The sequence below is a fragment of the Nerophis lumbriciformis genome, linkage group LG24, assembly GCF_033978685.3.
Source record: "Nerophis lumbriciformis linkage group LG24, RoL_Nlum_v2.1, whole genome shotgun sequence".
NCBI classification, from domain to species: Eukaryota; Metazoa; Chordata; class Actinopteri; order Syngnathiformes; family Syngnathidae; genus Nerophis; species Nerophis lumbriciformis.
Window position 1 is genome coordinate 31778997 of NC_084571.2, and position 13086 is coordinate 31792082.

A 13086-nucleotide genomic window follows, 5' to 3' on the forward strand; every position below is an offset into this window, starting at 1 on the left:
GTTTTATTTTTGCAAAAAAAAAAAAAATATATATATATATACATATATATATATATATATATATATATATATATATATATATATATATACATATATTTTTTTACATATTGCACTTTGTATCTTTGGTATGAACATTATTATGTAAACTCAAAGTTATTGTTTTTTTTAGTGTTGCTATTTTTGTATTACAACATTTTATTATTTGATCATGTTGTACTGCATTGTAATCTTTTGTTTTGTGATTGTGTGATGTTTTTTGCCTGGACCCAAGGAAAAAGAGTCTCCACTGCGGTGTAGACTAATGGGTATCCTTAATAAACTAAACTAAACTAAACTAAAAAGGCTTGTTTGGATGGTTGGAATTCCCATTTTCTGCACATATAGGGAGCCCACATACACAAAAACAGGTGGCAACAGGCAAGAAAAATGGGTTTGGCATAATATGACCCCTTTAGAACCAGTGTCACGCTTTGCCGCTTGATGCCATGACATCTGCGTCGCTCCAGCGAAGGTTTTTAACCAAATGACAGCGTACCACCTCGCTAATTGCTCTGGCATTTTCGAGTCGAGCTGTGCAAGCGACCGTCCATCACGGCTGCAGACTACATGGAGTGCAGCTCCAGCGAGCACGCAAAAAAGAAAAGCAATAGTAACCAAGCGCCTCTTGTCAATTAACAAAACCTCCTATTTAGTTTCATTATCACCTCTGTGACTCAATCAAAGCTAAGCATTGTGATATCTGCCAAGCCATGTTGTTTGTTACAATACAGGCGTATTTAACTAGCGGCGAGTGCAGTTCAAAATTTGGGAGAACTACTTTTTTTATGGAAGGCTATCTGTGAATATTCATCAAGGTCATTGTATTCTAAGGGCATGGAATTGATGGCGACTAGACTGATTCGCTTGCTGATTCGTCTTCGAAACTAAAGTCGGCAAGAACAATCCATGGACCCACAACACAACTCATCTGCTTGTGTTGTTGTAAATAGAGATGTCTGATAATGGCTTTTTTGCCGATATCCGATATTCCAATATTGTCCAACTCTTAATTACCGATTCCGATATCAACCGATACCGATATATACAGTGGTGGAATTAACACATTATTATGCCTAATTTTGTTGTGATGCCCCGCTGGATGCATTAAACAATGTAACAAGGTTTTCCAAAATAAATCAACTCAAGTTACGGAAAAAAATGGCACTGCCATATTTATTATTGAAGTCACAAAGTGCATTATTTTTTTTAACATGCCTCAAAACAGCAGCTTGGAATTTGGGACATGCGCTCCCTGGGAGAGCATGAGGAGGTTGAGATGGGCGGGGTTGTAGCGTCCCGGAAGAGTTAATGCTGCAAGGGGTTCTGGGTATTTGTTCTGTTGTGTTTATGTTGTATTACGGTGCGGATGTTCTCCCGAAATGTGTTTGTCATTCTTGTTTGGTGTGGGTTCACAGTGTGGCGCATATTTGTAACAGTGTTAAAGTTGTTTATACGCCCACCCTCAGTGTGACCTGTATGGATGTTGACCAAGTATGCCTTGCATTCACTTGTGTGTGTGAAAAGCCGTAGATATTACGTGATTGGGCCGCCACGCAAAGGCAGCGCCTTTAAGGTTTATTGGCGCTCTGTACTTCTACCTACGTCCGTGTACACAGCGGCGTTTTAAAAAGTCATACATTTTACTTTTCGAAACCGATACCGATCATTTTGAAACCGATACCAATAATTTCCGATATTACATTTTAAAGCATTTATCGGCCGATAATATCGGCAGTCCGATATTATTGGACATCTCTAGCCTCAAGTCATCTCCTTACCACTCAGGCTCAGAACAGCAGCACACTTCCCTCCTTCACAATAAGAGCGCTGTGCGCCACATCCGGTGTAACTGCACTAACATAATAAAGGATAATACCAGTGGCGGGCCTAGGCCTTTAATGATGTCCTACTTAGCCCGACTTCACCTCTCAAAATACTGTAATTTATGTCACCACATGGACACGGCTGGAGATACTATACAGAAACACTATAATTTTGGTGCATTTAACATTCAATAAACCCGCTTCGGCAATTAAAACATATCTTATGTGGTACTGTCAAAATTAAAAGAATTGAAAAAAACAAATGAAAATTAAGAAATACAATATTTGAACTGGATAATATTAAAGTTAAGTTTTGATGGTACAGTAAATACTCATGTTTTCAAATTAATGAATAATCGTGTAAATAATCGTGATTTTGATATCAATCAAAATAATTGTGATAATCGTCCAGCCCTATTGCATGTGAATAAATGTTAAAGTCTTGGCAGAGGGCTACTGTCTCCAAGTACTCTTGCAGAAGTGTATCTCCAGCACAAAGTCACACAGACAACCGCCACAAAGCTGTGACAGACATTTAGCACGGGGGACTCACCTGGGAGACGCCAGGACAAACCCTGGAGCATGACGGCTAGAGCGGAGTCAAATGACATTGGGATGGCAGCACAGTGCTGGTGCAGTGTGTGTGCTGTGACATATGTAGGCTGTCCTCACTCATTGTGCAAAACGACATCCACAGTTTATCCAACCTGGAAATGGAAGAAACACAGAAAAGGTCAAATCCTCACTGGAATCCATGTTATAATATGCACACAAAGCACTCACAGGAAGGGAATCTACAATAGAAGGTTTTCAAAATGCGTCTGTAAATTTGAACGTGTATGTTTTGCAAAGGCTTTCACATTTAAAATGATTGCTTAACTTTATTACTCTAAAGCAGTGGTTCTCAACCTTTTTTCAGTGATGTACCCCCTGTGAATTTTTTTTAAATTCAAGTACCCCCTAATCCAGGGTCGGCAACCCGCGGCTCTAGAGCCGCATGCGGCTCTTTAGCGCCGCCCTAGTGGCTCCCTGGAGCTTTTTCAAAGATGTATGAAAAATGGAAAAAGATGAGGGGAAAAATATATATTTTTTGTTTTAATATGGTTTCTGTAGGAGGACAAACATGACACAAAACTCCCTAATTGTTAGAAATCCCACTGTTTATATTAAACATGCTTCACTGATTCGAGTATTTGGCGAGCGCCCTTTTGTCCTACTAATTTTGGCAGTCCTTGAACTCACCCTAGTTTGTTTACATGTATAACTTTCTCCGACTTTCTAGGACGTGTTTTATGCCACTTCTTTTTCTGTCTCATTTTGTCCACCAAACTTTTAACGTTGTGCATGAATGCACAAAGGTGAGTTTTGTTGATGTTATTGACTTGTGTGGAGTGCTAATCAGACATATTTGGTCACTGCATGACTGCAAGCTAATCGATGCTAACATGCTATTTAGGCTAGCTATATGTACATATTGCATCATAATGCCTCGTTTGTAGGTATATTTGAGCTCATTTAGTTTCCTTTAAGTCCTCTTAATTCAATTTATATCTCATGACACACTATCTGTATGTAATATGGCTTTTAATTTTTTTGCGGCTCCAGACAGATTTGTTTTTGTATTTTTGGTCCAATATGGCTCTTTCAACATTTTGGGTTGCCGACCCCTGCCCTAATCAGAGCAAAGCATTTTTGGTTGAAAAAAAGAGATAAAGAAGTAAAATACAGCACTATGTCATCAGTTTCTGATTTATTACATTGTATAACAGTGCAAAATATTGCTCATTTGTAGTGGTCTTTCTTGAACTATTTGGAAAAAAAGATAGGTTTTTATTTATAAAGGATTTTTGAATTGTTATTTTTAGAATATTTTGAAAAAATCTCACGTACCCCTTGGCATACCTTCAAGTACCCCCAGGGGTACGCGGGGCCTCACCTGCCATCATGGAAAGAAAAAAAATGTAAAAAGAAAAAAAATTAATTAAATTGTTATATGTATCCAGTGATTATACTATAAAGTTATTTTCCATTTAACTTCATCAGTTTTAGATTATTTTTATTCAAAATCGCTGAATTTTCACATTTGCCGTTCAAATACTGAGAAGAGACGGTGCGGTGATCAGCAGCCAGTTGAGGCACGTCACTCAGTGCCTCAACATGGATTGCTGACTCGGCTAACTGCTGGCCGGCTGTGCAGTGAGACCGTATTGCTATATGAACTATATAATACATTTCCATAGTTTAGTTAGCTGAGGTATATAATGTACAGTGTATTTTGTCAACAACTGTATATGTGTAACGTATTTCTTGTGCTGAGCGATCATAAAACTGCTGCGAAGACGCACTGGCTGAGGCCCGCGTAATCCCGCCTCCTGGTGCCGGTTAATGCACCCCCGGACGGGAGCGCCACACCAACCAAAGCCCACACCCAAACCCTCCACGTGCAAGACCGAATCCACCCAAAAAAAGTCACTTAAGAAGCCAAAAAGTGCAAAAACAACAATGCTCGCGCCGGAGGAGCCGTGAACGACTGCAGGGACACAACATTAGGTACACCTGCAGACTGCAGCACGGATTTCATATTTCATTCATTCACAATTCCTCCAACACGAACACCACTGTTCCCGCACTTATAAGTAAAGGTAAGACCACGATAACGTTTTTTTTAATTAAATGTGATTTTTTGTGTGCTACAGTTTGTATGTGTAAAGTTAAAGTTAAGTTAAAGTACCAATGATTGTCACACACACACGAGGTGTGGGGAAATTTGTGCTCTGCATTTGACCCATCCCTTGATCACCCCCTGGGAGGTGAGGGGAGCAGTGGGCACCAGCGGCGCCGCGCCCGGGAATCATTTTTGGTGATTTAACCCCCAATTCCAACCCTTGATGCTGAGTGCCAAGCAGGGAAGACTGCTGGTATGAGCTTTTAAACATAACCCGTTAACTGCTGCCAATCAAATGGTGAATAAGATACTCTTTAGGGTTCATATGTTTGTAAATCTGACTGTGATGAAGTCAGTGCCTCACCAGTCATGAAACTCACCGCACGTCACTGGCGTACCCCCATTTGAGAACCACTGCTCTAAAGTACTGAAGTATGTGATGAAAATGAAAATACTGTAAAATGTAAAAAAAATACAGGCAGTAATCTTTGGCTACCTCACAGTTCGATTTGATTCTGATTCTTGGGGTGTCGATTTGATCCAGAAAAAAATGTTTACATATACCGTATTTTTCGGACTATAAGTCGCAGTTTTTTTCATACTTTGGCCAAAGGTGCGACTTATACTCAGGAGCGACTTGTGTGTGAAATTATTAACACATTACCGTAAAATATCAAATAATATTATTTATCTCATTCACGTAAGAGACTAGACGTATAAGATTTCATGGGATTTAGCGATTAGGAGTGACAGATTGTTTGGTAAACGTATAGCATGTTCTATATGTTATAGTTATTTGAATGACTCTTACCATAATATGTTACGTTAACATACCAGGCACCTTCTCAGTTGGTTATTTATGCCTCATATAACGTACACTTATTCAGCCTGTTGTTCACTATTCTTGATTTATTTTAAATTGCCTTTCAAATGTCTATTCTTGGTGTTGGCTTTTATCAAATAAATTACCCCCAAAAAATGCGACTTATACTCCAGTGCGACTTATATACGTTTTTTTTCTTCTTTATTATGCATTTTCGGCAGGTGCGACTTATACTCCAGAGCGACTTATACTCCGGAAAATAGAATTGATATTGTTACATGATTGGCTGCTAGCGTATCCCTCCCATTGCTCAGTGAATACTCAGTGGCCTAGTGGTTAGAGTGTCCGCCCTGAGATCGGTAGGTTGTGAGTTCAAACACCGGCCGAGTCATACCAAAGACTATAAAAATGGGACCCATTACCTCCCTGCTTGGCACTCAGCATCAAGGGTTGGAATTGGGGGTTAAATCACCAAAAATGATTCCTGGGCGCGGCACCGCTGCAGCCCACTGCTCCCCTCACCTCCCAGGGGGTGAACACGGGGATGGGTCAAATGCAGAGGACAAATTTCACCACACCTAGTGTGTGTGTGTGACAATCATTGGTACTTCAACTTTAACTTTAACTTTAAAAGAAAGTAAGCAACCCCAACTCAAACCCAATCCCATCTTTAAAATACTTAGAACTGTACAAAGCAATTGAGAAGACATATAAATACAATACTGGAAAAAAGAAAACCAAAAAATGAATAAAAAGAAAAAGTATCAATAATTATTTCAATAATGTTTTTAATCCAAAAATGTATTTAAAAAATAATTTAAAAAAAATAAAATTTAGAAAAGTTTGAATTGATTTAGAATCAGAATAAACAAATACATTAAAATTAAGACAAAACTTTAGGTATACTGTTATTTTTATAATCGAAAACTATAATTAAGTTTTTTTTTGCCAATACATACATACTCAAAATTATATCGTTGACTCTATTCTCTTTCATAATTACATTAAATTAAATAGAAAAAGCTCATTTTAATTTTCATTTGCATAATAGAACTAGAAATGCACTCTGAGAGCCGAACCTCCACCAGGCTTTACTTCCCAATAGTAAAAGGTCCTGGATCAAAACTAAGATGTAATGACTTATTTCTGAAAGTTTCATTAAAGTGTTGGCACAACATTTTGTGTTATCTATAGTGGAATGAAAGAAACGGAGTGGAGCCTCTTGTCAGTCCTCCACTATCTTTGTCTCTTCGGGTGAAGGCGGGGACGCTTGCATTGACATACGCACAGAAACGGAAACGTATTTTTCGGAGTATAAGTCGCACCGGAGTATAAGTCGCACCTGCCGAAAATGCATAATAAAGAAGGAAAAAAACATATATAAATCGCACTGGAGCCCGGCCAAACTATGAAAAAAACTGCAACTTATAGTCCGAAAAATACGGTACAAATGATCCAGATCAGATCCACAATCTAATCAGTTGATCTTTATCCCATTTCGGACATTTCCTTAACATTTCATGAAAATCCTCCCAAACTTTTTTTTTGTTATTTTAGTGTTTATTTATCTTACTGAATGACAAACCAACGGCAATGATTGCATAACCTGCTGGCGGGGGTAAACACATAATTATTTAGAGCGTAGAAAAAGCGCTATATAAATCTAATCCATTATTATTATTAAAGATGTCCGATAAATGCATTAAAACGTAATATCGGAAATTATCGGTATCGGTTTCAAAATTATCGGTATCGGTTTCAAAAAATTAAAATGTATGACTTTTTAAAACGCAGCTGTGTACACGGACATAGGGAGAAGTACAGAGCGCCAATAAACCTTAAAAGCCTTTGCGTGCTGGCCCAGTCACATAATATCTACGGCTTTTCACACACACAAGTGAATGCCATGCATACTTGGTTAACAGCCATACAGGTCACACTGAGGGTGGCCGTATAAACAACTTTAACACTGTTACAAATATGCGCCACACTGTGAACCCACACCAAACAAGAATGACAAACACATTTCGGGAGAACATCCGCACCGTAACACAACATAAACACAACAGAACAAATACCCAGAACCCCTTGCAGCACTAACTCTTCCGGGATGCTACAATATACACCCCCCGCCCCCCCAACCCCAACCTCCTCATGCTCTCTCAGGGAGAGCATGTCCCAAATTCTAAGCTGCTGTTTTGAGGCATGTTAAAAAAAATAATGCACTTTGTGACTTCAATAATAAATATGGCAGTGCCATGTTGGCCTTTTTTTCCATAACTGGAGTTGATTTATTTTGAAAAACCTTGTTACATTGTTTAATGCATCCAGCGGGGCATCACAACAAAATTAGGCATAATAATGTGTTAATTCCACGACTGGTAGGTAGGTATCAGTTGATATCGGAATCGGTAATTAAGAGTTGGACAATATTGGAATATCGGCAAAAAAGCCATTATCGAACAACTCTATTTATTATTATTTATTATTACAATATTCAATGTTATATATACAGTACAGGCCAAAAGTTTGGACACACCTTCTCTTCATTCAATGTGTTTTCTTTATTTTCACGACTATTTACTTTGTAGATTGTCACTGAAGGCATCACAACTATGAATGAACACATGTGGAGTTATGTACTTAACAAAAAAAAAAGGTGAAATAACTGAAAACATGTTTTATATTCTAGCTTCTTCAAAATAGCCACTCTTTGCTCTGATTACTGCTTTGCACACTCTTGGCATTCTCTCGATGAGCTTCAAGAGGTAGTCACCTGAAAGGGATTTCACTTCACAGGTCTCATAGTTTTGATGCCTTCAGTGACAATCTACAATGTAAAATAGTCATGAAAAAAAAAAACGCATTGAAATGAGGTGTGTCCAAACTTTTGGCCTGTACTGTATATTGCAGCACAATGAAGTGTTATTGTTAAACATTTTGCAGTGTCAGCATTAAATGTTTTCAATGATTGAACGGGGGTTCATTTCGAACAACACCTAAAAGCTGAAAAACCACTGAAAAGCTAAACCTAAATGAAAAATAAAAAAATATTCTTCCTTATAACCTCAGTCATGCGAGCATGGAAGTAAAAATCCTGGTGTGTCCATGCAGTGAAAGGCAACAAGCAGCGCCTGTTGGATGCAGACAAGCGGCAGTCAGGAGGCTCGTTATCACCCGTGAAGCTCACATCGTTAAGCAGGGAAGTGAACTCTTGCCTTGCCGTAATGAGCCTGACAAGACACCGGAGAGACTTGTGAAAGGCGGAGGCTCCAAATAAGCAGGGGCTCTGTTGGGGGTCCTGAATGGGCTGTTGGGTACCGTCAGTATTCTACACTCGACGCACAACTTTAACAGGCAAGATGACTTGGTACTTGATACTCCAGTCATGACACTAAAGTGGTAAACTTCATTGTGACAAGAACTTCTCCGATACCCATCAGATAGAAAAGTACAACTTCAGCACTAACGGCCTTTAAGCATAAGAGTTGTGTGATAACTTATACATAATTATTCTAACATTTATTCTAGCTGTCATTGAATGTACATTCTATCATAACCAGTGTTGGGACTAACGCGTTACAAAGTTATTTTTTATATTCAGTAACTCAGTTACCGTTACTACATGATGCGTTACTGCGTTATTTTTCATGTAGTATCGGCTAGAAACAGAAGATCTGAGTGTGTTTTATTGCAGCGCTGCGGTGGAAAAGAAAAGGCGTGCTTTGTGTGGGTGGGGGCGGGGGGGACTCCCATACCGCAGTTGAGGAGCGCATGGGAGACGTTCCTCCAGGGCCTATATGTACGTCTTCGGGGCTAACAACCTTCACTTTACCCGGCAGTGGGTCTTTACAGCTGAGGGTGAATGACGAGACCGGCGGTTTGTTGCAACTTTGTGACTTTATTGGACGCAGCCATCCACCAAGCTAGAGCACCTGCACTCACTCACTGTCGCTGCTCCCTCACCTCTCTCGCCCACTCACTCACTGATGTCACTCACTTCACATGCTGTCATATCTTAATGGGCCACACACACACACACACACACACACACACACACACACACACACACACACACACACACACACACACACATACGCTACTCTCATAACAACTAACAAGACATCATGGCGAAGCCAGAAGTCGAGTTTTTTAACATTGAGACATTCTCAATACTTTTCTTTTGTCGAGCACAAAGAAAATAACATTTTAGTTAAATGTAAGTTGTGTCTTGGATCATAGATCCTATCTACTTAAAGTTAAAGTTAAAGTGCCATTATGTTGCAGCTATTTAAAATAGTTTTGTCAATTTGTTCTGGCCTGAAATAAATTGGCCCTTTGAAACATATCTTTGTCTTTGTGTGTTGTATGTAGACCACATTGCTTTCTGAGTTCAGTGATGCAAATGCATGTCAAGCTGATCAACACATTGTATTATTCTCCAGTGCAATAACAGTACTGAAATGAAGGCTAAAAGGGCATTAATGGGAGCCTTAAAAAAAGGGGGGGAAAAAGAAGTAACTAAATAGTTATTTTTCACAGTAACGCATTACTTTTTGGTGTAAGTAACTGAGTTAGTAACTGAGTTACTTTTGAAATAAAGTAACTAGTAACTGTAACTAGTTACTGGTTTTCAGTAAATAACCCAACACTGATCATAACAACATGACTGCAAATTGTTTGTTGCTTCTTTTAGCCTGCTTTTGTATGTGAGCACACCCTCCTTACGTTGACGGTACTGGGTGAGTGACCGCCGTAAACACCAATCATTTTATTCAGACCGCTAAAATTTTTTATTACATACACTTTGTAATAAAACTCGAAGACTTCTATGGAAATGCAAGAACCGAGACTCAGATTTCCCTCGCCCGGATGCGGGTCACCGGGGCCCCCCTCCGGAGCCAGGCCCGGAGTTGGGGCACGATGGCGAGCGCCTGGTGGCCGGGCCTGTCCCCATTGGGCCCGGCCGGGCACAGCCCGAAGAGGCAACGTGGGTCCCCCCTCCAATGGGCTCACCACCCATAGCAGGGGCCATAGAGGTCGGGTGCAATGTGAGCTGGGCGGTAGCCGAAGGCAGGGCACTTGGCGGTCCGATCCTCGGCTACAGAAGCTAGCTCTTGGGACGTGGAACGTCACCTCGCTGGGGGGGAAGGAGCCTGAGCTAGTGTGCGAGGTAGAGAAGTTCCGGTTGGATATAGTCGGACTCACCTCGACGCACAGCAAGGGCTCTGGAACCAGTTCTCTCGAGAGGGGCTGGACTCTCTTCCACTCTGGCGTTGCCAGCAGTGAGAGGCGACGGGCTGGGGTGGCAATTCTTGTTGCCCCCCGGCTCAGAGCCTGCATGTTGGAGTTCAACCCGGTGGACGAGAGGGTAGCTTCCCTCCGCCTTCGGGTGGGGGGACGGGTCCTGACTGTTGTTTGCGCTTACGCGCCAAACAGCAGCTCAGAGTACCCACCCTTTTTGGATTCACTCGAGGGAGTACTTGAGAGTGCTCCCCCGGGTGATTCCCTCGTTCTACTGGGGGACTTCAACGCTCATATTGGCAACGACAGTGAAACCTGGAGAGGCGTGATTGGGAAGAATGGCCACTCGGATCTGAACCCAAGTGGTGTTTTGTTATTGGACTTTTGTGCCCGTTACGGATTGTCCATAACGAACACCATGTTCAAGCATAAGGGTGTCCATATGTGCAGTTGGCACCAGGACACCCTAGGCCGCAGTTCTATGATCGACTTTGTAGTTGTGTCATCGGATTTGCGGCCTCATGTTTTGGACACTCGGGTGAAGAGAGGGGCGGAGCTTTCTACCGATCACCACCTGGTGGTGAGTTGGCTGCGATGGTGGGGGAGGATGCCAGACAGACCTGGCAGGCCCAAACGCATTGTGAGGGTTTGCTGGGAACGTCTGGCAGAGTCTCCTGTCAGAGAGAGTTTCAATTCCCACCTCCGGAAGAACTTTGAACATGTCACGAGGGAGGTGCTGGACATTGAGTCCGAGTGGACCATGTTCCGCACCTCTATTGTCGAGGCGGCTGATTGGAGCTGTGGCCGCAAGGTAGTTGGTGCCTGTCGTGGCGGTAATCCTAGAACCCGTTGGTGGACACCGGCGGTGAGGGATGCCGTCAAGCTGAAGAAGGAGTCCTATCGGGTTCTTTTGACTCATGGGACTCCTGAGGCAGCGGACAGGTACCGACAGGCCAAGCGGTGTGCGGCTTCAGCGGTCGCGGAGGCAAAAACTCGGACATGGGAGGAGTTCGGGGAAGCCATGGAAAACGACTTCCGGACGGCTTCGAAGCGATTCTGGACCACCATCCGCCGCCTCAGGAAGAGGAAGCAGTGCACTACCAACACCGTGTATGGTGCGGATGGTGTTCTGCTGACCTCGACTGCGGAAGTTGTGGATCGGTGGAGGGAATACTTCGAAGACCTCCTCAATCCCACCAACACGTCTTCCTATGAGGAAGCAGTGCCTGGGGAATCTGTGGTGGGCTCTCCAATTTCTGGGGCTGAGGTTGCTGAGGTAGTTAAAAAGCTCCTCGGTGGCAAGGCCCCGGGGGTGGATGAGATCCGCCCGGAGTTCCTTAAGGCTCTGGATGCTGTAGGGCTGTCTTGGTTGACAAGACTCTGCAGCATCGCGTGGACATCGGGGGCAGTACCTCTGGATTGGCAGACCGGGGTGGTGGTTCCTCTCTTTAAAAAGGGGAACCGGAGGGTGTGTTCTAACTATCGTGGGATCACACTCCTCAGCCTTCCCGGTAAGGTCTATTCAGGTGTACTGGAGAGGAGGCTACGCCGGATAGTCAAACCTCGGATTCAGGAGGAACAGTGTGGTTTTCGTCCTGGTCGTGGAACTGTGGACCAGCTCTATACTCTCGGCAGGGTCCTTGAGGGTGCATGGGAGTTTGCCCAACCAGTCTGAATGTGCTTTGTGGACTTGGAGAAGGCATTCGACCGTGTCCCTCGGGAAGTCCTGTGGGGAGTGCTCAGAGAGTATGGGGTTTCGGACTGTCTGATTGTGGCGGTCCGCTCCCTGTATGATCAGTGTCAGAGCTTGGTTCGCATTGCCGGCAGTAAGTCGGACACGTTTCCGGTGAGGGTTGGACTCCGCCAAGGCTGCCCTTTGTCACCGATTCTGTTCATAACTTTTATGGACAGAATTTCTAGGCGCAGTCAAGGCGTTGAGGGGATCCGGTTTGGTGGCTGCAGGATTAGGTCTCTGCTTTTTGCAGATGATTTGGTCCTGATGGCTTCATCTGGCCAGGATCTTCAGCTCTCACTGGATCGGTTCGCAGCCGAGTGTGAAGCGACTGGGATGAGAATCAGCACCTCCAAGTCCGAGTCCATGGTTCTCGCCCGGAAAAGGGTGGAGTGCCATCTCCGGGTTGGGGAGGAGATCTTGCCCCAAGTGGAGGAGTTCAAGTACCTCGGAGTCTTGTTCACGAGTGAGGGAAGAGTGGATCGTGAGATCGACAGGCGGATCGGTGCGGCGTCTTCAGTAATGCGGACGCTGTATCGATCCGTTGTGGTGAAGAAGGAGCTGAGCCGGAAGGCAAAGCTCTCAATTTACCGGTCGATCTACGTTCCCATCCTCACCTATGGTCATGAGCTTTGGGTTATGACCGAAAGGACAAGATCACGGGTACAAGCGGCCGAAATGAGTTTCCTCCGCCGGGTGGCGGGGCTCTCCCTTAGAGATAGGATGAGAAGCTCTGCCATCCGGGAGGAGCTCAAAGTAA

The 13086-nt window shown here is 43.1% G+C and overlaps 1 protein-coding gene across 6 annotated transcripts in view; it reads right to left on the reverse strand.

Annotated features, from left to right (window-relative positions):
• mrtfbb (myocardin related transcription factor Bb) overlaps positions 1-13086 on the reverse strand; it is a 221873-nt gene that overhangs the window by 125466 nt on the left and 83321 nt on the right. For 4 of the 6 annotated variants that reach the window (XM_061981982.2, XM_061981980.2, XM_061981979.2 and 1 more), the window contains exon 3: positions 2416-2569. The exons of 1 other annotated variant lie outside the window; for it this stretch is intronic. In XM_061981982.2, the coding sequence (XP_061837966.2) occupies positions 2416-2473 (58 nt within the window). In that variant the 5' untranslated portion in view covers positions 2474-2569. Of the gene's footprint in view, positions 1-2415; positions 2570-3752; positions 3799-13086 lie in introns of all 6 variants that reach the window. One more of the 6 variants, XM_061981977.2, reaches the window with a different exon arrangement.